General features: G+C 45.2%; 3 protein-coding genes across 3 annotated transcripts in view; 1 reads left to right on the top strand and 2 right to left on the bottom strand.

The window, feature by feature from the left end:
* Positions 1-5,715: 5,715 nt before the first annotated feature.
* On the bottom strand, positions 5,716-12,934 carry fbxo33 (F-box protein 33; the record flags this gene model as incomplete). Its single annotated transcript, XM_080536921.1, has 4 exons — positions 5,716-5,984; positions 10,610-11,277; positions 11,466-11,576; positions 12,510-12,934. The coding sequence occupies 4 exons, from the start codon at positions 12,932-12,934 to the stop codon at positions 5,716-5,718; spliced, it is 1,473 nt and encodes a 490-aa protein (XP_080393047.1).
* A 5,741-nt stretch (positions 12,935-18,675) lies between these two features.
* On the top strand, positions 18,676-22,959 carry fam177a1 (family with sequence similarity 177 member A1). Its single transcript, XM_080532638.1, has 5 exons — positions 18,676-18,768; positions 19,213-19,392; positions 19,697-19,763; positions 20,319-20,416; positions 21,628-22,959. Exons 1-5 carry the CDS (start codon positions 18,700-18,702, stop codon positions 21,841-21,843), a joined length of 630 nt encoding a protein of 209 aa, XP_080388764.1. The 5' UTR covers positions 18,676-18,699; the 3' UTR covers positions 21,844-22,959.
* Positions 22,960-23,092: 133 nt separating this feature from the next.
* The window catches only part of ppp2r3c (protein phosphatase 2, regulatory subunit B'', gamma), a gene marked incomplete at its 5' end in the record, with an annotated part of 3,076 nt that continues 1,168 nt past the window's right edge, over positions 23,093-25,000 (bottom strand). Inside the window, 6 exons of the mRNA XM_080523763.1 lie at positions 23,093-23,291; positions 23,642-23,701; positions 23,869-24,006; positions 24,331-24,467; positions 24,596-24,671; positions 24,813-24,868. Of these exons, the coding sequence (XP_080379889.1) occupies positions 23,103-23,291; positions 23,642-23,701; positions 23,869-24,006; positions 24,331-24,467; positions 24,596-24,671; positions 24,813-24,868 (656 nt within the window). The 3' untranslated portion in view covers positions 23,093-23,102. The remainder of the gene's footprint in view (positions 23,292-23,641; positions 23,702-23,868; positions 24,007-24,330; positions 24,468-24,595; positions 24,672-24,812; positions 24,869-25,000) is intronic.

Raw genomic sequence — 25,000 nt, 5'->3', positions numbered from 1 at the left:
GAACAGTTGCGCCTTGCAGAATAGCAGATCTTACAACGCCTAGACAAGTGTTGAATATCTCAGGAGTTACGTCAATACAACATAGCTCTCTGCTGGACTAGATTCTATATGATGTAGCTCTCTACTGGACTAGATTCTATATGATGTAGCTCTACTAGACTAGACACTCCATGCAGCCAGGGGAAGTGTACAAGTGCACACTTAAGGACAAGGGGGGAGAAATAATAATAATAATAGATTGTATTTAAAAGCGCCTCTCAAACTCAAGGACACTGGAAAAGAAAAGAGAAGCAGGTCAACAAACAATAAAAAGATACACAAAAAACGAAAGGCAGAAATGGGGCACAGAACAAGACCAGCTCATTCTTCAGTGACGTGTTTGAGGTAGACTGGGCAGAGTACTTACCAGACATGTTATGGGTATGAGGGAACAGTTAATTATTGTCAGTTATAGTTCCCAGGTGTTAGAAAAGGTGAAAAGTTGCATCATATTAGTGCTAAAGCTTAAAAAAAATAAAAATAATCATTAACCAGCATTCAGAGATGAGTTGAGTCATAGCACAACTACAGACCAAGGTGACTGACGTATTAACGAACGCAATAAAACCAGGGAGACCTCGCTTGGCTTTTTAATGCTTTTATTCACTGATTAAAAGAAGAAGCATTCATTCAACATTGATTCAGATCAACATTCGGCTGGTTTACCCAATATCTGTCAGTCAGGTTTTTCAAAGGTTTTTCCTTGAACTTGGAATCTCAGATCACTTTTCTAATCGTTAAAATCTCCCCACATAGCTGGCCTCTTCATACCTGCGCCAGTGGATTTCCCCATTTGCAGATGTACATATAAAATCCAATGCTATGTGCTCACTAGAGACAAATAGACAGAACACACCCTGTCCATATATTAAACATTTAAGATGGTAAAACCATTTTTGCAAAACAACAACGCTTACAAACTTTTATTTTTTTCATCGTGTTCATAAATAGAACCTGGACATAATGTTGCATAAGAGTATATGTACTGATAAATATACAAATATGCACGGTTGAGTTTTTAACGTTATTTCTTCCCCGAAGTTTCTAAGGACGCAGCCTAGGTGTCAGCACTGCTGGTGCCCCGTGTGGCCACTACTAGTATGACTTCTTTTATTGCAAACTGTCCTGATTTTAAACAAATGCACAACATTCGTACCACTTAAAACTGGGGCCTGCAGGCCAGTCTCACAGAGACCATGTCTGTCCCCACGGTCGCCGCAGAAACTGAGGTGGCTTCCGAAGAATCTAGATCTTAAAACAATAATAACCATAATAATAATAATAATAATAATAATAATAATAATAATAAGGCCAAGTATCGTTGCAAGTTAAGTTATTTCCATTTATAAGTGACAGAAAAAAGAAAAAAAAATAGAAAAGAAAAGGAAAAAACGGAAAAGAAGAGCCAGTGGATTATATGCATTCCACTTGCATAGTATCAGACTGTGATGTGGGCCAGCCAGCGCCACTCTGGACCTTCACAACAGTGTGACCTTCCGCATACAGTGGTTCAGGCTGGTAACCATGGAATAAACCTAGGACAGGATGGAAGCATCTAGAATCATCACTCTTATGAAGGTCTCTTTGACTCTAAGCATTCTCTCTCTTTTAAGGCCAACATGTCTTGTCCACAGCGGGGGGGTAGCTTCCCCAGCTCCAGGAGCCTCTATGGGCCGTGGTCACGTCAACGACCCTCCCCTAGCGTCTGCTCTCTGAGACGGGCTCCAAGCAGCTCGCTGGGCCACAGCTACCCTCCTCCTTTTCTACCAGAGAGAGTTGGATTGCGAATGCATATCAAGTTTCCAGAAATAAATAAAAAGAAATATATTGGTCAAAAGGAAGAAAAAAAAAAAACGGGATCCAACTCAGCTGTAATAGTAATAAGAACCAGCTGGTCTTTCCCTCCAGAGCCACAAGGTAAGGCCCTCTCCGCTGTCTCGGCATGGCAGCAGGGACGCCCTGGGGAGGCATCTGATCTCTACCTCCACCAGCCTCCGCTGCCACACACCCGCCTCTATACCACTCCACACAGCGCGAAAGGATCGCTGGGTAAGCTCTGGCTCAGTCACGGACCAGCGGCCGTCTCTCTACCGGATCCCCTTTGACCCCCCCCCCCCCCCCCAACCCCGAAAACAAAGAATAAAAGAGTAAAAAAATAAGTCATCGTATTTCATGCAGACATTTGGCCATGTTCTGTTTGTCGCCTCCCCCAGTGGAATGTTTCCTACGCGTCGTTGTAGCAGCTCGCAGGTCCGATAGAAACCAACCATGATTATATTTCTAAACCTTAAATTACATTCACTCTTCACAGTGAAACAGGTGCATTGTAACAAGAGGGAGAGATCTAGCTTTGTTTTTTACCACGACCACAGCACAGCTGTGGACCACACACGGTCCAACTGACCAACCGACACCCCCCCCCCCCCCCCTGTGAGGACGCGCGCCCCCCTCGCTCCAGGTCACCTACAGTGCCGTCACTGTGGTCGCTCCGCTTGCGCAGCCAGATTCATCCGATCACACAACAACGCCTGGAGAGAAGAGTTTCAACATCTCAGGAAGAACCACATCAATATGATATAGCAATCTGCTGATCGGCACTGTAGAGGACCTAGAGGGGGGGACTAGTAGTGGACTAATAGTAAACTAGGAGTGGACTAGTGGTGGACTAGTAGTAAACTAGCAGTACACCAGCAGAGGTGTAGTAGTATGGTAGTAGTACATCTTGGCTGGTCAGCCATTGGCGCTGCCCTCGGCCAGCATAGGGGCACTTCATAAAAGGTTATTTCACCGTGATCTTTGGCAGCTGACGCAGGCGCGCTGACACAAGGTTTTTAAAATCCAGTGACTTGGTTGAATCCAGTGACTTGGTTTGGGGGGAAAAAAAATATTCCTCCTAACTTCCATATATATGTGGAGGCCTGAGCGATAGGACTTCTCCTCCTCCTGCTACTCTTCCTCCTTATCTGACTGGAACCCTGAGAAAGGTTGTTTCCTGTTCACTGGTGAGAAAGTGGTACGCCACACTTCAAACACACACACACGCACGCACACACACACACCGCCTTCTATGATGGATGCACTATTGAAACGTTTTTCACAGACACGGAAAAACACACACAAAGAAAACAAAACACTGATGCGTAAAATGAGCTATGCCTCTGTAACAGGTAGTCTGATGCTGCACTACTAGACAATGGTGAACTGGAAACACACACACACACACACACACACACACACACACACACACACACACACAAAATGAAAGCTCCTGTGGGTTTAGGCACAGCATGAATGAAGCTTTAGGATTCTTTACTTTACAACGTTGGACAACTGACTGGCAGAGTTACCCTCCCCGGGCAGGTCGGATCCCAACTTCTGTTCAGCAATAAACACCGTCGTCTAAACTCTCCAAAATATACATCTAATCTACTCTAGATCCTTTTTGGTGTGGTACTAAAATAGACACAGGATTTTTTTTAAATAAACACTTTCAGAACCCCTTTTTTCGCTAACATGCATATTTCTTTTATAGTATTCCTCTCTCTCTCTCTCTCCATATATATATCTCTTGCTTCTCATGCATTAACCGCAGTAGTCACCTGTGTTTTTCCTCTGGGGAAGCTGAACATGCAGGCGTGGGGGTCCGTGTCTGCCGTAGATTAACGGTGGGGGGGGCGCTGAGTAGACGCACACCGCTTGGTCCCGAGGCAGGTGTGACCCTGGGGATGGCCGCTAGCTAGCTCGCTGCCTGGAAACCCGGATGTCCTAGACACTTCTCCTCTCTTCCACAAGCCAGAACCGGCGTCGTGTCTGTCCGGTGTTTCCCGGCCGACGTTTTGGTCGTTCCAGCGAGTAACGGATCCGTTAGAGCCTCTAATAGTCAAGTATTAGGAGGGAGATATGCATGTGTATAAGAGAGGGAGGGGTAGGGTGGGGGGGGTTCTGGTTAGCAGGCGCTGACACGTTTAAAACGGTTGTTAGCTTCACATTATACATTCTACCGCCGAGCGACCGTCGACCTCTGGGTTCCCTCCGCTAGGGGCCTAAAACAGCGAAACACGTAACAGAAAAAGACGTTGTTAAAAAGAAAAAAGGTATTGTACTGACGCACGGTAAGGATGCTTTTTTTAAAAAGTTCATCGAGGGGGAAAAAGAGAGGAGGGAGGACTAGAAGAATAAAACCCAACAATCTGTAGTGTGCGTTGTGTTGGAAGAGCGTTTTCCCTGCGTGTCTCTGTGCGTCACCGTGTATCCAGTATTAACCCTTCCTTCTGCGGCCCGCTGGCCCCCCGCAGCCCCCCCCCGGTGGCCTTCCACGGCCCTGTGTGGACAGCTTCAGAAGACAGCCTTTGCTGGAAACAACATGTACTGTACCGAAAGTGCAAATATCCTGAGATTATGGAACAAGCTGACACGTCCCTCCCTCCGTCCTTCCCTCCGTCCCCGCTGTCCCGGCAGGTGAGAGGCCGAGGCCTGGACTCCATCCACACAGCGACACTGTGATCTAGACTTTATGTGCAAAGGGAGTCGCTGCTTTTTTTTGTTTTGTTGCCATTCTTCAACTCTTTTTCAACAACACCGTAATCTTTTAAAAAACAAATGTACGACTAGGTTTGTTAACCCGTGACAGGCAGGGTTTGATGGCGAACGATTTGACTACGGAAAACATGGGGGTTTCCAAGGCAACTGTGACTCAAAGAGAAAAACTGATTTAAACCCGACAGACTAGCTGATTGTTTCAAACATCCTCATCATCATCATCATCATCATCTTCATCATCATCACCACCAGCATCTTGGTCGTTATGTTTAGCCTACCTGAGACAGACAGAGAGGATGTTTCGGAGAGCTAACTGCGGGCGTGTGACTCGCGACAGCGGCCCCCTACGACGGTACTGCGGCCATACGGAGCGGAACACAGCTTTAGACTCGCCGTTCAGCTCCACCAGCGGGAGTGTGAGGCTCCACCTCTAGGTGAGGAACCAGCAGGATCAACATTATCATCTCTATAGCAACAATATCATCTTCAAAACACAACAACAAACTACACAGAGCGGAGGGGGGCGGGGGGTGGTATGGGGGTTGGGGCTGAAGGGGGCCTGATTAACAGAGTCCAACAACATCACTGTCCCTCCCTCCGCCCACAGGAGATTAGTCTCCCTTAGAAAGGTGAACAAGTTACACAGGATCTCGTCGTCGCAAAAGCCAAGGTGGATTAACTGATGGGTTAGATTACAGAAAACTCAGCACTCGCTAAAGAAGAAAATCAACAGACAGACAGACGGACATACATACATACATACACAAAGCAAAAAAAAAAGAAAGAAAAGAAAACTTGTTTTTACGACTAAACTAAGCTGTGTATAAAAAGCCCCCCACCCTCCACCGAACACTCTGTTAGCTACTAAACAAATACCCGACTATACTCTCCTATTTATAAGCAGGATATATATAGGTCGATATAACAATAGAGCTAATACTGGTTAAACACAGCACATAGAAAGGGGTTAGTTCACTCTACTAGGGAATAGAAAATAATAAACAAAAACAGAAACAAAAAAGGGTATGTGTAAATGAGATAGGATCCTTAATGGTGTGAGATCATCGTGGGGGGGGGGGGCAGTGCTGAGCATGTGCAGACCGGCCTGGTGGATCAGGGCCAGCGAGCCCCCCCTCCCTACATGCCCAGACTGAAGCCCTGCATCTCCCTGTGGAAGTGCTGGGTGGGCTCGCTGAGGACCAGGCTGGCGTCCAGGGAGGGATGCCAGACGCGACCCAGCCCCAGGGACACCTCCTTCACCAGGTTGTGGACCGGGTCGCCCTCCGTGAACACTGACGCTTGGTCCGGGTCGAAGTCGATGCTCTCCTCCGACACGGCCAGGACCTTGAGGCTGGAGCCCCGCAGGCGAGAGATGGCCACCAGGTTGTGTGACCACACCGTGTAGCCTGGGGGGGGGGGGGGACAACCAGGGTTAAACTAGCAGGTATGATATAGATAACCAGGGTTAAACTAGAGGATATGATATAGATAACCAGGGTTAAACTAGGATATGATCTAGATAACCAGGGTTAAACTAGGATATGATATAGACAACCAGAGTTAAACTAGAGGATATGATATAGATAACCAGGGTTAAACTAGAGGATATGATATAGATGACCAGGGTTAAACTAGCAGGTTATATGATATAAACCCCTCAAAAAAAGTTTGGAAATGTTATTTCAGTCGATTCTTCCTCCCCTTTAATAATACCAATTGGTATTGTATTTTATATCGTTGGAAAGCCTGATTAGTCACCTTTACAACGAGGTACAACTTGTAAGGATCATGCATTCGTGGAATGAGTTACACAGCTAAACGTGTGGGTAGCGGCCCAAAATCCCCTGCAATATTCTTCTGTTGGTATTCACTCTCGTTTTGAGCTTCAAGTGCTGGCAGGTGTATGTCAGTCACAGGTGTGTGACTGGCACCTAATTGACAGGAATGATATTCTGGGGCCAGTGGCGATCCCATATCTACAGAATCTGGGACCTAACTCCATCCTCCAGGATGACAACGCTCGCCCCCACAGAGCCAGGATCATCACAGAGTACCTCCAGAATTTGGGAGTGGAGAGGATGGAATGGCCTGCCGTGAGTCCAGACCTCAACCCAATTGAACACTTGTGGGATCAGCTTGGGCGTGCTGTACGTGCCAGAGTGACCAACGCAACCATGTTGGCTGACTTGCGGCAAATCCTGGTTGAGGAATGACCAGCATGAGGAGGAGGTGGCAAGCTGTTGTGACTGTGTATGGATCTTCCACACGCTACTGAGGTCCCTGACAGTGTAAAATTAATTAAGTGTAAAAATTGCCAATACGTGTTGTTTTTTCCTTATTACTGTGGGAGTGCAATCATCCAATCCACCAAGCAACTCAAAACGAGAGTGAATACCAACAGAAGAATATAGGGCATTTTGGCAAATATTTTTGGGCCGCTACCCACACATTTAGCTGTGTTGCTCATTCCACGAATGCATGATCCTTACAAGTTGTACCTCGTTGTAAAGGTGACTAATCAGGCTTTCCAACGATATAAAATACAATACCAATTGGTATTATTAAAGGGGAGGAATAATCGACCGAAATAACGTTTCCGAACTTTTTTTGAGGAGTTTAGATGGGCTACAACCAGGGTTTAAACATGGTAAATAAACACACTGCTCCATATCACACACAGTGTAGCACTGAGGACAACACACTCCTCCTGCTACACATCGCAGTAGCATTATTGCCCGTCAATGCAGTCAATGACTACAGTGTTTCCTCTATATGCGAATGAATTTTCTCCGCCACTAATTCATTCAGTTATTATGACCGGAGAACAGAAAAAAAGCAGATTGAAGCTAGATTTAGGCCGCTTCCAGAACTACATTTCGTTACGATTTAGGGTGTAGTAAATTACAATATGTTACAATGTTGCAATTAACCTCGTCGTTTGTGTTCGCACTGCAATCGAGACTGAATCGCTCTCAACAGGCGCGCGGCGCGAGGCGACGCGCTTGCAAAACAGTTTTGTGATTGGTCCGAATTTCGCGGGACATTTGGATTTCAGGAAATCACTCTCCTCTCTCTCTCTTCGCCCATCGCCGATGCCTTTAATCCCGTATCCTAATCGAAAATGCAACATCAGCGACGAATGTGGGTTATTGCATTTACTGCTGTTCTCTGGTTCATGTTCTTATACCAGTGCTCAGTATAGAGTATTTTAATGAACATTCGTAATGTAGTCTCTGATGTTCATGGTCAACTAAATCAGCCTATTTTGTGAAACAAATAATGTTCCCGCTAATGGGTTAACCGAGCAGCCTCGCACCTAACGCTAGCTTCGAACTATTCATAGCATAAACGTTGGTAAATGTCATAAACGACACAGTATTGGTAGGGGGAAAGAAGGGGAGTCGAATTTTAATTGACAACGGATTTACATGCTGGAAAAACATGCAGCTAAAATTCAGGGAACATTTGGACAATAAGAGACACAAGGTGTGGTCGCATGGTCTAATTACAGGGCAAAATGCGCCATGCAAAAATAATCTATTGCCTCTAAAATCATCACGAACAGAACGGCGGAGGTACGGGTAAACAGGGATCATGTCGGTGTCATCAAAGGTAAGAATTGGTTTTCTTTAACTCAGCTGATGCATTACCTTGCTGTTGGTTGTTTACCGAATCTGTCACACTGTGATTTTACTTGTGTAAACAGTTAGTGAGTAACGTTAGCCGGTTTTGTGCGTGTACTCTCATGTAGGCCTACTTCGTAAGTTTATATTCTACGGATGTTGTTCAGTGCTGTATGCGCGTTCCCGGTTCCATGTGTACTCTACTCTTGTGTACTTCATATTCGATGAGCTGATGATCTCTCGTGTACTTCATATTCGATGAGCTGATTATCTCTCGTGTACTTCATATTCGATGAGCTAATGATCTTTCTGTGTGTGTCAGTGTCTTGGGCGTATCTGTCAGTCACATGTATATTATATGGTAACCGATGTCCAGTGCTGTATGCGCGTTCCGCATGTTCTGCTGCAGCTGTAGGATATCTTGGTATTTTATCACCTTCTATATAAAATCACCTGCTCGGCTTTAATGACTTAACCTCTATTTTTTTTTTTTTTATGTTGCCACCCTCCCTCCCACCCCCCCTTTTTGGTGAAATTACGTCTTTGTTTTCAGCGCCAACGTGCGTTTCATGCGCGTGCGCTATGCGCGCGAAAACTCACCACCCCGCCACTAATGTAAAAATTCCTGGAGGAAACACTGGACTAAGTCATCTCTCTCCGTCTCTACAACTCAATATTGTCAAATGGATGGATGGAAGTCGTCACCCTCCCAGGGGTAGCCAACACGGTGCCCGCGGGCACCTGGTCGCCCGCAGAGACCACCTGAGTCGCCCGTAGGGCAAGTTCTAAAAATAGCGCTATTTACCATGAAGGTCCCTTTAAAACACGGGTGACGGGTCTCCAACACGTCGCACGCGAGCTACCGGTAAAAAAGATGCTGCCTTCCCCCAAAAAACGACAACAAATAAATTCACCCTGGAAATCTTTTCCAATGTCAATCCCTTACTGATGTCCCCACCCCCTCCAACACAAAAAAATTATATCAGCTGTCAATCAAATTGCTACCGTCTGTCAACACGTCGTCACGTGATACGTTGTAGCGAAGACTACTACTACTGAGCTAAAGCAGAGTTCGGTGTTAGCAAGGCAGTGTAGCTTATACAGCGAGTGGCAAGCCCATGAGCTCGTTGGTAACATTAGTCCGCCAGTAGTCTCGCATAGCCAGACCTATCTCCACACTTCGCTTCGCGCTGTACCAGCGCTGGAGAATATATACTTTTTGTGCAAGTGTGCGCGCGCGAGACACAATAGTTTTTGCCGGGTGAGATGTCTGCAGATGAAAGTAAGCAAGTTGAAACGTTAGCAAATATACTTGCTGAGTGTTCTGACAGAGAAAGGTTGTTATTATTGTGACTAGTGTCTGATTATAGTTCCATGGTGTAAATAGTGTCAAAGAACTAGCTAGCTAGCTAGCTCAGAGGTGATGAGATGAGCTAGTCTGCTGCACACATGCCAGCTAAAGAGCTAACTGGAGGCACTTTATTATTTTACTTAAAGTAGATATACAATCTTTCTTATTCTGCTAGAATTGGGCTTCATGGTAATACCATAATGGTATATTTACAGTACATGGACACTCATTGAAAATGTCTGTTTTCTATAGATGGATATACAATTTATTTTTCAGCAACCCAATATTCAATTCAAATTATGTTATGAATTGATATGGATCAATTTATACCTCTTATTAAATTATACATACTCTGGTTGTTATGTTTGCCTTTTGGTTGACAGCAAAAGAGGGAGAGGAGGATAGAGAAGGAGCAAGAACCAGGTGAGAAAGTAGACAGGTAGTGAAGACCACATATGCCACAGTCCATGTGGCAGCAACCAACGGAAACACTGAGAGCAGATAGCTGAACTGTTCAGTGTCAAGCCTGGAGAAATGGAGATGGAGGTTATAAAGCTCCAGAATAATGTCCAGCTACATTTCTGGATCCTGGTAGACCCAAGCAACTATACGAATATTCACCAAGCAGCCCTGAAAGTATTTGCTTTATTTGGCTCTACATGCCTTTGAGAATCAGATTTTTCTGATATGAATGTACGGTAATGAAATCTACTACTTCTGAACAAGACTGACAGATGAGCATTTAAATGACTATATAAGAGTGAACCTAAGTGGATACACTCCAGCATACACAACTCTTGTAGACTCCATGCAGTGACATTCATCTCAAGTGTAGGAATGAGTGAATGCTGGAGTGTATCCAACTAACCTAACTGTAATTATTACACACATGCACAATTTTTTTTGAAAGAGACAAAATAAGAAAAAAATACTAATGTTTTCTTACTGAAAAGACTAGAAAAGGTGAATGCACTTATTACACACATGTGGACCATACAATTATAAGCTTTTGATAGTGAATGGAGGTGATGTGATGATAGGGGGGTTAGCGGCTTACCGTGGATGATGAGGACCGAGAGGTGCACGCAGCGCCAGGCCAGCAGCACCAGCGGGTCCTCGTTGCGGTTCACGCTGAGGTCGGGGAAGCCCGCGTCGTCGCGCATCAGCAGGAAGTGGCGCAGCGTCTTGTGGTACTGCGTGGAGATGAGCTCCAGGGTGCCGTCCGTCACCAGGGCCGAGTAGCTGTCCAGGTGGATCCTCTCCAGGGGCAGGCTGGGCTTCAGCACCCGCAGCAGGTCCTGGCTGCACACGTCCAGCGCCATCACGTAGACGCGCAGGTTGCCGCCGCGGCGCACCAGCGCCTTCCAGTCCTCCTCGCTGGCCGTGCCCGCCAGCCGCTCCGCCTCCAGGGCGGCGCCCTTGAGCAGGAGGGAGAGGCGGTGCAGCGGGGCGCGCTCGGGGGAGGCCAGCAGGCGGCAGAGGGCGGAGGTGAGGTCGGTGAAGTCGAGGGCGAGCGAGCGCAGGTGGGGCAGGCGCTCCAGCTCGCTGGGGGGGACCAGGGGAGGCAGCTGGTTGTCCAGCAGGCTGAGGTGCTCCAGGGAGGCGGCGCTGGGGTTGGAGAGGGAGGCCAGGGAGGAGGGGGTCACCACCCCCAACATGAAGCTAGAGGACAGCCACTTCATCTGCCTGCTGTTGGACAGGACCTCCAGGAACAGCTGCTGGATCCTGGGAGGGAGGGAGGGAGGGAGAGACACACAAACACTCAATTCAATAAATGAAATGGGCTAAATCAATCATGTGTTTATTTATAAGCACGAGAGGGTTGGGTCACTAAGCTGGGTGGCAGTGTGGAGTCTTATGTGGCACTCTGGGACACACACACACACACACACACACACACACACAACACTCACTCTTTGATCTTCTTCCCTCCTTGGTCGACCTGGCTGAGACATGTCGTGTCCAGGATGCCCTCTTCCTGCAGGATGCAAGTGTCTCCATACAGGTTGAGCTTCCAGAGGTTTCTAGGAGAGGAGAGAGGGGGAGAGAGAGGGGCGTGGGGGGGGAGCAGAGCTTTAGTAAAAGGACACAATCAGCTGAACCAGCGCAGCCAGCCCACAGGCAGACTGTTCCAATTGTCTCCTCAGCAACAAACCCTGCCGCCCAGCACAAACCTTGTATGCATGACAAACAGTCCTCACTCGTGTTGCTAGAAGGCCTCTCTGAGGCACTATCAGCAGCTTTCGACCTCACTGTGTGTGGCCAACACTAACCACCACAATCCTGGCTTTCCTCATACAGTACCGCCACAATCTTGGCTTTCCTCGTACCATCTCTAGATCTCTCTCTCTCTCTCTCTTCATGTCTCAACAGAGAGATGAGCCAGAGCTTGAAGCTTGTGTAACCGAGCTGGGAATACAGTGAGATATAAAGTGCGACTGACACTATTCAGGACACGCATGCGTTGACATTACATTACATGACGGAGGGGTGTGTGGGGGGGGGTGAACAAGGCAACGTTACACACGTGAGTGTGATTTCAATGTCAGTGCTGATCTCAGCTGTCCCGGACTCTCCGGGCAGCACGACAACGCTGCGTTGTTGTTACAGTCAGACGTTTCCTTGCAACAATCAGAGCCAGCATACCACCAGAAAAACATCACATTTCGTTTTCCCAGGGGCCATCTAATTCCCTGTGTAGCAAGAGTATTGTCCAATAATAGAGTGAAATAACACACGCCAATCAAACGAGATGCATCGCAGACCTCCGTAGAGAAAAGACATGACCCGATTACGTAATGACATGGGTTTTGTTTTTAGCTGGCTAGCTCCTACTAGCTCCGACGAGCTCGCTTCCGAGCTACGCAGCATCACCCGACAAAACCTGTACTCAGCTTGTAGTGTCGAGCCTCTGACGCACTTGTAATGGGTACGACAGACATAGACATAGCAGCTACCTGTTATTGCGGATGCTCCCGAGCACACACAGCACCTGGTCCAGATAGGTCGTCAGCGCGTCTCTCCAGCGGCCAGAGAACTGCGGAGCGTCCGCCTCCATCCTGCCTCCGTCCACACCCTGCAGCGGGCTGAGGTAGCCCTCCACGGGGGCAAACTCCAGCTGGAGCTCTCGTACGAACGAGCCGAACTTCCTCATGAGGAACTCTAACCTGGGGGTCTCCTCCGAGCCCGAGCCGCCCCCGTTGGAGCCGCCGCCGACGCGCAGCCTGAGGTCCGTCCACAGCGTCGGGTAGAACAGACACTCCCTCCAGCGGCCACACACGGCCGAGGCCCGCAGCTTCTCCCGGTCGGATAGAAAGGAGAATATGTGAACAATAAGCTCGCTAGGTAAAGCCATGGCCCCGACACCCCCGCACAGAGCCATGGCGCCAAGCCACGAAACAGTTCCTTACTACCGCGGAGTGAAGGTGTAAATGTAACCGTTGTATAACTGGTGGGAGAAGCACAGCTCGGTTCCGCTACTCGGTCTCTGTGAAAACAAACCTCGTCGACCAGCCTCTCCTTCAATACTATCGGACGACTCCACTTCGGACACCTCGTGGGGATGAAAACAATACACCGCAACATCTACTTCTTTCAAATAATCTGTCGTATCGCACGTTTCCTCTGCATATATACACACATTTCAATATGTACATAGATTTACGATTTGAATACTGATAGTTCAATCGAAATTATGAAAAATTACAAATGTAGATGTAGCGCTATCGAACCCGTTCGTGCGATGGTTTAGCCCAAAGCGCTGTTATTTTCGCCATACCTCAAGAATACACACGGGGGAGACATTTCATTGCAGTTGAAGCACGGAGAGTTGCCAGATTTTGCAAACAAATTCCAGCTCAATGGGCACTCAAAACTCGCCCATAAAGCCTGAAAATGAGTCCGAACTTGTCCTTAGTTTTCGCAGCAAGAGACACTAGTCGCCACATTTATCCATGTGTCTCATAAACTGTTCAGGGACTACGGATGAAAACGAGCCTCCTTGGCTAACTCTGGTGCATTCTTTGATGTACATCGTCCCTGCAAAATAAACAATAAATAAATAAATACAATAATGACAATATAAATACAACTGTTACAATTGCTTCGTTCTCTTAAATGTTCCCTTTGTTTTTTGTTCATCACACCCAATTATGTATTCAGAACTATACAAATGATTAATAGTTAATGGTTAAGATTATTATGGTGTGGTGTTACACAATGTTAAAATAATCTTATTTTCAACTCGAGTATAAAAATCTAAAAGCCTAAACAGTTTGCTTTTTTATTTCATTAAAATAATTCAGGGACCTGGGGTGGCCAGATAGAACCAACACGTCAAACAAGATCATGAGGGACAAGTTTGTAGCCAGTGCTGTTAGCTTGTTGTTGTCCACACACACAAACACACACACACACACACACACACACACACACACACACACACACACACACACACACACACACACACACACACACATTTTAATCATTTATTTCTGTCCACATAGAAACAAGTATACAGGGACACAAATACTGAAGGCACAGATGGGATGCATTCACAAACAGACATGGACAATGTCTTTCACATACAACAGGACAAGACTCACGGGTACAAGTAACACCGTCTCCGCCATATTTGGCGGCTGCCAATAATCGCAGAGACAGAGCAATACTTGCTGAGCCTTTTTGCTTCTCCCTTGGACATTCCCAGTAGACGTAGTCCTCTGACAACCAATCTGTGCACATGTCCAAGACTGCCAAATATAAAGACTAATAGCGTACACCTATAGCCTAGCTCTGAGATGGTGTCTACAAGCTGCTGGTATTTCATGACCTTAGTCATGAAGGCTTCCTCTAGGCTTATATCAAAGGTGCATGCTACCTCTAATACAGACACCTCTCTGGACTCTTCATTAACAACAACAACATCTGGTGTGTTAGCAGACAACTGTGAAAAGTGACATTGGTCATTACAGAAATTGAACATGGATGCATTGACACAAGCATGTGTATACATTTTCACTGTAACTGGGAAGTGGAGTGATATGTCCTTTACTATTAGGCTCACAATTCTGTCATGACGTGCTATATACATTCCTTTGTAAACATAACAGCCATTCAAGATATGTGATAGTGTTTCTGTAACCTGTTCTGTGGTGTGGTGCAAGCAATGAGGAACCTGAGTGGAGGGAAACCAAATAGAGAGGTTGAGTCTGGTAGGAAGGACTTGTAATCTGGCCTTGGTTGTGAATATGACAATGTCCTCATCGAGTGCAGTGTTTTTTAGAAAAGAATGGGAAACAGAGTGATCAGCTGTGGGAAGACATGCCAGTTTTCCCTGGAGTTTCAGACCAGTCCAGTGTTGTTGTTGATGTTGATGAAGGTCCATGAGAGTCCGTCTGGCCCCTCTAGATGTTAGCTGGTGGCTCTGTCCAGCAAAGGAGGCTGTTGCCCTGACCTGTGTGAGAGGGTCAGATATACAGTTCTCTGAGACCCGAACAGTCTCAGAGTCAGACCGCACCCACTCCAGGGACACCCCGGCTCGGACACAGAGGTCATTCAGGTCTGGCCAATCAGACCAGACTCCAAAACCAGCGGAATGAGTGTCCAATTTTCCGCTGGGTTTCCTCTTGAACCCAAGGAAGTGGGGCTCCGCCCCCCTGGCAACTGCGACCTTCCTTCTCCTCAGGTACACACACACACACACACACACACACAATTGGCATTTAAAATGTTACTATTACAGGGTTGTATTTCCAGTTGTGTTTGTGCTCTATACTTGTTGACCTTTTACTATGGGAACAGTTCACACATGTTGCTGCTGTGATGTCACATTGTGGTATTTCACCAAGCAGATACTGTATGAGAGTTAACCAGGTTTGATTTGTTTTCCAATTCTTTGTGGGTCTGTGCAATCTGAGGGAAATCTGTGTCTGTACGTAGTCAAAGCTTTTGTTAGTGTTGGGTCAGTCACCATGGTCAGGTATTCTGCCATTCTGAGTTCTCTGTGTTTAGGGCCAGATAGCATTCCAGTTTGATTCGGGTTTTTTGGTTGATTCTATCCAATGGGTCAAGTAATTGTCTTTTTGTTTTCTCATAATTTGGTTGGGCCTAATTGTGTTTCTGTTCTGGGACTTTGTGGGGTCAGTTTGTGGATAGAGCCCTAGTACCAGCTGGTTGAGGGCAATGGCGTAACAAGTCTGCACTGGGCCCCTAATGCAAGATGGCCAGAGTGGGCCCGAGGGAGCGCGATTTTTTCTGCAATGTTTTGCGCAATTCATGCCTAGTTTATGACAGACTTCTCTTTGCGTTGTGTAATTAAACTGTTGGACAGCAGTTTACCAGTCAGCAACACTGTTTATTCTGTCACCTGTTAATCCAAACAATATGCAGGCGTTTCATCGAGCAGTCGTTGTGGGCTCATACAGACTGGCTATATCGACCAAAGTCTTAACCATACAAATTGATTGATTGATTGATTGAAAACTTTATTAGAAGATTTGCAGAAGTAGGTACATGAAAGTACATATTACATACAAGGTCAACTAACAGGATAAAAACCCAAGAAAGCCACTGGCTTATTTCAATTGGGGTCCTTGATTCTCAATTCATCGTTAAATATACTAAATATTTAGAAATATAATTCTTATAAGTTATAACACACAAAAATGTTAATCAAAAATAATATGCAGGTGTTTCATCAGGCAGTATCAGCTAGACACCCGCGGTCGTTGTCTGTGCAGGAAAATAGGGAGGTATTAGTTAGCTAATGTACTGTTGCTAGCTTAACATTAAATTCGATGATTAACATAAAATATATAATATATAGTTCTCTAACATCTCGAAGTTTCCGAATTACTTTTGTAACAAATTAATATAATTGTTATCTTCTTATTGACATTTACAAATTAATAGATCCGTTTTACTGGAATTACTTTTCAATGTCGACCTTACCGTTGGTTACTGTTGGTTACCGTTAGTCGCGTCCATACATACTGGACCTTACCGTTGGTTGCCGTTGGTTACCGTTGGTGGGCTCTTACAGACTGGGACAGTTTCACGTCACACACCGTCCCAAGTCTCGAGCCACGCCAACCAATCAGCAATTGCCCAACAAGCAAGGGGAACAAATTATTAAGTTTTCATTAGCCAAAATAAATAATAGCCTAGTAAAGGGTGGTAATCACAGTGGATTACAGTGGTAATCCAATGTTTTACTGAATACTTGTAAATACTTAAAATAAAAATAAAATAAAGGTCTTTCTCCACTGCAGCCACCCACTCTTTGGAACACTCTCCCAAACATCAAAGAATCCAGCTTCAAACGGTCCCTCAAAACCAATCTTTGTAAACTTGCGTTTAAACAATTTTGATTGTTTTTAAAATACATTTTGTTTACTTCATTTATCTATCTATTCTCGTTTTCTCCATGGGCCCTGGAGTGCCCTGGAGTACTGAGAAAAGCACTATACAAAACAAATGAATGTTAATTAAGCATTCTGCTTCTTTATAAAGATCTCACTGGCACAGCACCAGAATATCTGAAATACCTTTTGCTAGCATATCAGCCCTATAGAGCTCTCAGGTCTTCTGACGCTGGTTTTCTCTGTACAAAAGAAGAGATTTGGTGAGGCTGCATTCTCATTTTATGCAGCCTAGAATGCACTGCCAGTTTACATTAGAGATGCAACCTCAGACAATTATTTTTAGGGTTAACCCTAATCCTAACCCTAACTCTATTTTTTTTATATTGCCTTTAAATAATAATACGAATAATAACAACTTTATTTGTATAGCGCTTTTCCTGCAAATCTCAGTTTTGTCCTGATTTAGTTGTAGAACATTTTTGGACATCCAAAGTTTTATATCTCGGAGACAATTCTCCAGCGAGCTGAGTGCATGTGAATCATCAGGCAATACTGATATGTACAGCTGAGTATCATCAGTATAACTATGAACATTTACACAATGTTTTCTGATGATTCCACCTAATGGGATCATGTACAGGGAGAAGAGCAAGGGACCAAGAATAGACCCCTGAGGGACCCCACATGTGATGTCAACATGATCAGAAACAGAGTCTTCCAGGACAACAGAGAAATGCCTACCATTTAGATAAGATTTAAACCACTCTAATACAAGTCCTGTGAGACCGACACAGTTTTCGAAATGATGTATTAGAATAGTGTGATCTACTGTATCAAAAGCAGCACTAAAATCTAACAAGACAAGAACTGATACACCACCAGCATCTATGATAAGTCTGAGATCGTTTACAACCTTTACTAATGCAGTCTCAGTACTGTGGTTAGAACGAAAACCTGATTGAAACTTCTCAAATAAAACGTTTTTGCTAAGAAAATCAGTAAGTTGTCTGAAAATCACTTTCTCAAAGATTTTACTTAGAAATTATAGGTTAGATATTGGTCTGAAATTTCAGAGAACATAATTATCTTGCTTTCCTTTCTTAAGTAGTGGTTTTATAATGGCAGATTTTAGGGGAGTGGGAAAGATGCCAGTTGATAGAGAGCAGTTCATAATTTCTAATACATTGTCAGTTAAACAGTCAAAAACACTTTTGAAGAACCATGTTGGGATTGGATCAAGTGAGCATGTTGAGGATTTCATTTGTGAAACAACTGTTTTTAAAGTATGGGGGTTGACAAGCTCAAATGAATCCATGACAGCAAATTACTGTATTATTTTCTAAATGTATCTTTTAATGCTAGTTGATGAATCTATATATTTGTATTATTGTATATATTTTATATGTATTTACTTAAATGTTATAGCAATTCTTATATTATTTAATTATTTTGTTTATCTTTGTTCTATGCCTCTTGGATTGTATGGTTTATTCTTGTTTTATTGATTACTATTGTTCTTTTATTATTTTTATGCTGTGTAGATATGTTAAAGCACTTTGAGCTGCAACGTTTGCAGGAAAAGTGCTATACAAATAAAGGTTATTATTATTATTATTATTATTATTATTATTATTATTATTATTATTATTATTATTATTATTATTATTATTATTATTATAGTGTAAAATGATGTCATGCTGGCCGTAAAATAATATTGGAATACGTCACGTGATGTCCGCTTCCTAGGTGACAAGGAAGTCACGAGCCAGGCAAGAGAACTGTGATGGCAGAGTTGTCTCTGTGTCTCACTAATGTCAACATTTCATTGGGACAAGCTATCGACGGCGACAAGGTTTTATAAGAGTCATCGTTATACTTTAATACCCTCATGAATGTCACTCTTCCAGTCAGCATTGATCATTCCTTTTTGTTTGCTGTCTTCTCACTTGGCTAGCTATAGCTACTTCCCTAGCCTAACAGCTTAGCTCAGTTATGCTAGCTATAGTTACCAAGCTGCTGTGTGTTCTCACCCTGAGTGTGTGAACCGTGCTGTTAGGGGGAATATGTTAAGCTAAAACTGTTCAAATTGTTTTTTATTTGAATAGCCTAGTTGATGTGTGACATGTCAACAACCCAGTAGCTAATATCACGAGTTTGTGCTAATAATTGATAATACAAACTGTCAGTCATATTCATATTAACAGCTGTAAACAAACATATCTAAAGAATGAGGGGTTTGTTGTTGTTGTTGTTGTTGTTGAGGAGAGATGATGTTGATGTTGTTGTTTCCCTGCAGAGCTCCAGTATGACGAAGGAGTTTGAGATGGTGGAGCTGGGAGATGTGGAGGCGACAAAGCAGGCCAAGGTTCCCCGCAGAACCATCTACTTTGCCAGCGGAGAGACCATGGAGGAGTACAGCACAGACGAGGACGAGGAGGAAGAGCCCGTGAAGAAGGATCTGCTGCCAACTGACACGGTTGGTCGGTCGGTCTGACTGACCCTAATTGAGAAAAACGTTCTGCTGTAGTTGTTGTGTGAAGTGAGACTGGATAGTGTTGGATTCAGGGCAGGCTGGTGGAGGTAGAGCTCAGAGGACAGGCTCCTTGTGTTGCATGGAACGGAATAAGGAATATCTTTTCTACCATTCCTTGTTTCGTTCCATGCCCATCCTCTGATTACCATCTCCACCAGCCTCCACTTTGTTTGGTTATGGTTTGTCCCTCTGGCTAATAGTCGTGTGTGTGTGTGTGTGTGTGTGTGTGTGTGTGTGTGTGTTCCAGTCCAAGCTGACCTGGGGCCCTTACTTCTGGTTCCACATGTGGAGAGCGGCGACCTCCACCATATCAGGTGATGTGTCTCTGAGTGTCATAGACTAGAGAGTATATTCATAGACTAGAGAGTATATTCATAGACTATTCAGTGTATTACCAGACAGATAAGATAGCCAGACTGTGTTTACCACCTCAAATTAATGAATTTATGCCTAGCAAAATCCATGTTTAGAGGTAGCTAGCTAACATTACATTGATCATACTCGTGTTCACTTTTCAAAAAATGCCGGTCGAGAGAGGACGCTGGCGTTGCTTGTTCGCCGCTTCTCCGCCCGAAATCTAGATATACTTGCAGTATACAGAGTAGATTGTCCTTTTATCTTTTCAGTTTGTAAAGCGTCTTTGAGTGTCTAGTCTAATGTATTATTATTATTATTATTATTATTATTATTATTATTTCAGATACACTGACATGGACTGTGGAGAACCATGTTACCATGATAATGACATTCTTTCTATATCGATTGTCTCTCCCAGTTAGAGTTATGTTCCCGATTCAGTTCCCAAGTTATGTCATGAATACTGTGTTCATTTTTAAAATCCTGGACTATTTCTGTTTTTGCACTTTCAGTTTGTGACTATCTTGGAGAGAGGGTGGCCTCGCTGTTCGGCATAACCACCCCCAAGTATCAGTACGCTATCGATGAATACTACAGGATGAGAAAGGAGGTAAGGTTAACAACTACAGGATGACACAGCTCCAGTTTGAGGAGTAGGTCAGCTCTCAACAGCTGAACAACATGTGACGGTGTGTTTGAGGAACCTCTCCGTTCGTTGAACAAACTCTTCATGTTTACGTAGGTTGTGGATTCTTGGAATGCTCGGGGGTTACTTTACATTACACCAGCAGGGTTTTTCCTGGCTCAAAATGAGGCGGAGGTGGTACCAGTGGTGTTTGACATCGGGGGACCCATGAAGCAGGGCTGTCTGGGGGTCCTTAAACGAGCATCAAACACTTAATTTCTTGCATTCTGATAATTCTCTATTCTCTATAACTGCTTCTACCACTGGGCCGTCAAGTCCCTGAACACAGCAAAGGCCTAAGTTCTGGGCCCAGGACAGTCCGGACGGATTGTATGGCAGCTAGTGCTGAGGCACAAACATGTACATTTCAAGCCTGCAAACTGTGACACTTTAAAATAACGTGAAAAAATACTTTTGTGCAATATGACAACCCTAGTTGACTATCTGTGCAGTATAGTACAGTGGATTGTGTACATAGCCTTTATTTATGTAAACCAGCTCCTTACCTTACCTTGTGATTTTGTGCTTTTTCTAAAATGTTTTTTTTTTTTTCCCTTTCCTAACACCAGGGGAGCCACCCCTCCTAAATTTCGTTGTTTGGTACCTGTACTGTAGCAATGACAAATAAAGTCCATTCCATTCCATTCCTATGCAGGAAAAACCCTGCATTACACCAGTGCTCCTCACTCCTGGTCCTAGAGAGCTGCAGTACTGCATGTGTTTGTCCCAGCTCAGCACTGACCCACCTGATTCAGCTGATCAAGGTTCTGAAGATCAGTTGACGAGTTCAGTCAGTGTGATTGCATGAGAGGGACAGGAACCTGGAACCACTGCAGCTCTGCTGGACCAGGAGACCAGAGTCACTGAACCATACCTTTGTTGTCATTATTACCACGATTACCACTATTCCTGAGTAGCAGAGTTAGGTCTTTATTCCTGAGTGAATATAGCAGAGTTAGGTCTTTATTCCTGAGTGAATATAGCAGTTAGGTCTTTATTCCTGAGTGAACGTAGCAGAGTTAGTTAGGTCTTTATTCCTGAGTGAATATAGCAGTTAGGTCTTTATTCCTGAGTGAATATAGCAGAGTTAGGTCTTTATTCCTGATCCCGTGTGATGTCATCCACGTGTCCCCCAGGAGGAAGAAGAGGAAGAAGAGAACCATCTGTCTGAGGAGGCGGAGCGCCGCTACGAGGAGCAGCACCACCAGGAGAACCCTCAGAACCAGCCGCCGCCGACCACAGACCAGCCCGAGGGATCCGCCTCCTTCGTCAATGTGACTTTCGACCTGGAACCAGAGCCTCGCACCGCCACGCCAGACGCCAACAGAAACCCCGCCCCAATTCCTTCCTGAAACAGACGTCCCCCCCCCGGCCCCATTCCCATTCCATGGACGCCTTGTATTTCTATCCCCTTTGATAATGCACTCATTTCCCTTTTCTTTGCAGTCGTGTAGCGATGATATTCTTATTTTTGTACGGTAATCGATTGTGCTGCTGCGTTAGTAAGTCAGGAGGAGAAAAGGGGACTAGTTGCTGTGGTCTGCTTGTACTGTAGGTACTATATATGCGTGCAGGCTGGTGGAGGTACAAATTGGAGGAGAGGCTCATTGTAACGCATGGAATGGAATGAGGAATGGTACCAAACACACGTTTGATACTGAAAGTCTCTCCCCATCGACAGTAAAATGAGCACACTGATGAAGAATGTATCTGATGCTGAAATTCCCAAGGGTTTCTTTTTTTCTGATGTAGCGTCTGACAATGTAGAGAAAAAAAAGTGTCCTTTTGTGAAAATGGTGCTTGACTTTATTTCAGGTGGAAATTACTTGTTACATGTAGGCTGTCGTAAACATCACAATCTATATTATATATATGTACTATGTACTATATATATATATATGATACATGTAACACATGTAACACAGGGTATCTTTTCAGACCAACTGTCAACATGAGGCAGTACCCTGACCGTATCTATTTATGCCAACCCGTGAGACTGTGACTGTCCAAAACCTTCATCAGATTGCATTAGCAACATATGCTAACACTTTACCCCACTTTTCCTCTTAGCTGTTATACCAGTGTCCACAGCTAGAAAGAGATGCTATGCTAAGGTGAAAGCTACCATGTCCAGCAACCAGAAGGAAAGCTGCTGTTCAACCCTACTGTGGCCATAGTAAACTAGAGTAGCTGCTAGCGACCGCTCTGCAGGAGAATAAAGACCATACTTTGTCATGGTAGATGATGTCATTATGACAGAAAACATGTCTCTTCTCTCTCAACTGTGATTCATACCACTGTGTCCACATCCCATTAAACACAAACCAGAAGGCTAACATAAGGAAAATGTTTTCAAGTTTATTGGTGAAAAACATTTTTGATAACAAAATTGGGGATTTCTTTTGACTCTATTTTTTGTATCATTCGACATTTCATTTATACTGTACATTAATAAACATGTAACTGTACTGTGTTGTATTGAGAAGCAGCTTTTTTCCCCCAACACCACCCAAAAAGAAGATAATTCCGTCTCTGTGGTAACATAGAGAACAGCGTCAGAACAACCCCCCCCCCCCCCCACCCAAAGTCTGATTGGCTGCAGTGTTCTGCATCATGTGTCGTCCAGGTCAGCTGTGTTGCTGTCGTCGTTGGGGACCAGCACCTCCCTGTTCTCGTAGGTCCAGAAGCCGTTGAGGTCGATGAGGATGCTGGAGACGGTGTCTCCCTGGCTGCTGCTCACCAGGTCCTGCAGGGTGATCTTGTAGGGGTCCCTGGGCTTCACCATGTCAAAGATCTCATCCTGAGGGGACAAGTGCTCTTAGTTTTATTACACCACAGTCTAGATTTTGGGGAGACAGGGTATCACAATGACAGCTCTCATCCTCTAACAGTATGAAAGAGAATGTAGTGGAGGTCTGCAACTCCAAAAGGTTGCCTTAACACCCTCCAACCCCACCACCCCCAGTTGTGCTTTCGCCAACTCCTATGACTATGGTCATCATGCCAACTCTTATGTCTATGGTTGTCATGACAACTCCTATGACTACGGTCATCATGCCAACTCTTATGTCTATGGTTGTCATGACAACCCCTATGCCTATGGTGGTCGTGATGCCTCCTGGGTAAATAACAGGTGACGGGTGTGTTCACCTTGACGTCCTGGAAGGACACAGGCTCCTGGCCGTGAATCTTCATCAGTTCCTGGATGGCCTGGGAGAGGTGGGGAGACAGAGAGAATGAGTTCTGAGAGAGACAGACAGACAGACAGGCAGACAGAGAGACAGAGAGAGAGAGAGAGACAGACAGAGAGAGAGAGACAGACAGAGAGAGACAGAGAGAGAGAGAGTTGTATCCAGAGATGTCGTCTCTCTCCTCACCCTGAAGAAATAGTTGAGGGCGAAGACGTTGAGGTAGCCTTTGTTCTCCATGTCCAGCAGCTTGAAGATGTACTGCAGTGCAGCGGGCTCCTTCCTGTTCTCCAGGGCTAGCACAAAGTCCAGGTAGGTCTTATAGTCCTGGGAGGGAGGGAGGGGGAGAGAGGGCGTCTCCTTAGCATGTTCAACATTTACTGCGTTCATGGATTCAAAAATGCGAGCGACAAGCTAAGACCTCCATGTACAAAACCTGTGAGGAAAGCTGTTTTTTTTACAACCCAGACGGGTCAGAACACTAGGAGCTCTAGGGAGGACAGGGCATTGGCCGTGTGACCAGTGACCCGACTGGGTTGTTGTGGGTCATTAGTTACCATCTCTCTACCACCAGTTAACAGCATGACATCAACAGACAGGGGTGTTGGTGGTAGTTAGTCGTTGGTAGTTTAGTCGGGGGCGGTTAGTTACCATCTCTCCGTCGTAGGTGAGGCACTCCTGGTAGACGCGGTCGAGGAAGACGCCGGTCAGCGTGCCGGTGCCGTAGCGAGACAGCTCCTCCTTACTCAACATCCCGTTGTGGTCCTTGTCCAGGTTCAGGTACTGACCTGGCCCCGCAGACACACAGGAGACACACGGTGAGACATCATCACACACACACACACACCAGTTCCAGGACAAGCTATTGTGAGAGAGAGGTCCTGCTGTACACCTGCTGTAAACACGCTGTGCTTACCATAGACCCTCAGAGCAGAAGGGGCTGAGAACCAGTTGGACTCCTGGCTCTCCTTGGACAGTTCCTCATCTCTCAACTGAGGGGAGAAAGACAAAAAAATGAGCACACAAAGACACCAAGCAGGTCTTCTCTTGACAGAAATCCTCTACTTCCAGCCTAGTCAATGACATGAAGTGAAACACATCAATGCACTGGAACTTGAAACGGACAACCTCACCTCCAGTAGGTCATCCAGGAAGCTGCAGGCCAGGATATCTTGAATTTTTATCTTCCCTGAAGGACATCAGGAAGAGAGGGAACAGTCAGGTACAGACATCAGGAAGAGAGGGAACAGTCAGGTACAGACATCAGGAAGAGAGGGAACAGTCAGGTACAGACATCAGGAAGAGAGGGAACAGTCAGGTA

This window comes from Nansenia antarctica (genome assembly GCF_963989245.1).
Source record: "Nansenia antarctica genome assembly, chromosome: 1".
NCBI classification, from domain to species: Eukaryota; Metazoa; Chordata; class Actinopteri; order Argentiniformes; family Microstomatidae; genus Nansenia; species Nansenia antarctica.
The sequence above is the reverse complement of the archived record's forward strand: the minus strand, read 5'-3'. Positions and strand labels throughout refer to the sequence as shown.